The sequence below is a fragment of the Chaetura pelagica genome, unplaced genomic scaffold (genome assembly GCF_000747805.2).
Source record: "Chaetura pelagica isolate M959 unplaced genomic scaffold, ChaPel_1.0 scaffold3043, whole genome shotgun sequence".
NCBI classification, from domain to species: domain Eukaryota; kingdom Metazoa; phylum Chordata; class Aves; order Apodiformes; family Apodidae; genus Chaetura; species Chaetura pelagica.
This window is the reverse complement of record NW_009952673.1, coordinates 6,169-6,741: the sequence shown is the minus strand read 5'-3', so window position 1 is coordinate 6,741 and position 573 is coordinate 6,169. Positions and strand designations below refer to the sequence as shown.

Below are 573 nucleotides of genomic sequence, written 5' to 3'. Positions count from 1 at the left end.
TGACCTGTCCCCAGGGGTGTCCTGTCCCTGTCCCCAAGGGTGTCCTGTCCTTGTCCCCAAGGGTGACCTGTCCCCAGGGGTGTCCTGTCCCTGTGTCCCGGTGCCCTGTCCCCAGCCCAGGCACTGTCCCCAGGCCAGCTGGAACATGAGCTTGTTGTCCCCAGGCCAGCTGGAACATGAGCATGCTGCAGACCGAGGACGTGCTCAAGTCGGCGCAGGCGGCACTGGAGAAGAAGGGCCCCGAGGATGTCACCTATGCCAAGCTCTAGGGCCCTGGGGATGTCACCTACACCAAGCTCTAGGGCCCCGGGGATGTCACCTGTGCCAAGCTCTAGGGCCCCGGGGATGTCACCTACACCAAGCTCTAGGGCCCTGGGGATGTCACCTACACCAAGCTCTAGGGCCCTGGGGATGTCACCTACACCAAGCTCTAGGGCCCCCCGGGACACATGTCCCCAAACAGCCCCTGTCCCCGGCCCCTTCTTCCCCCACTGACCCCCTGTCCCCCTGGCCCTGTGACCCCAGAAATAAACCTCCTGTCCCCGTGTCCCCTGTCCTGCCTCGGCCCTGGGC

The 573-nt window shown here is 65.1% G+C and overlaps 1 protein-coding gene across 1 annotated transcript in view; it reads left to right on the top strand.

The window, feature by feature from the left end:
- Nucleotides 1-164: 164 nt before the first annotated feature.
- The window catches only part of ECH1 (enoyl CoA hydratase 1, peroxisomal), a gene marked incomplete at both ends in the record, with an annotated part of 6,134 nt that continues 5,725 nt past the window's right edge, over nucleotides 165-573 (top strand). Inside the window, one exon of the mRNA XM_009993759.1 lies at nucleotides 165-248. Coding sequence (XP_009992061.1) covers nucleotides 165-248 — 84 coding nt within the window. The remainder of the gene's footprint in view (nucleotides 249-573) is intronic.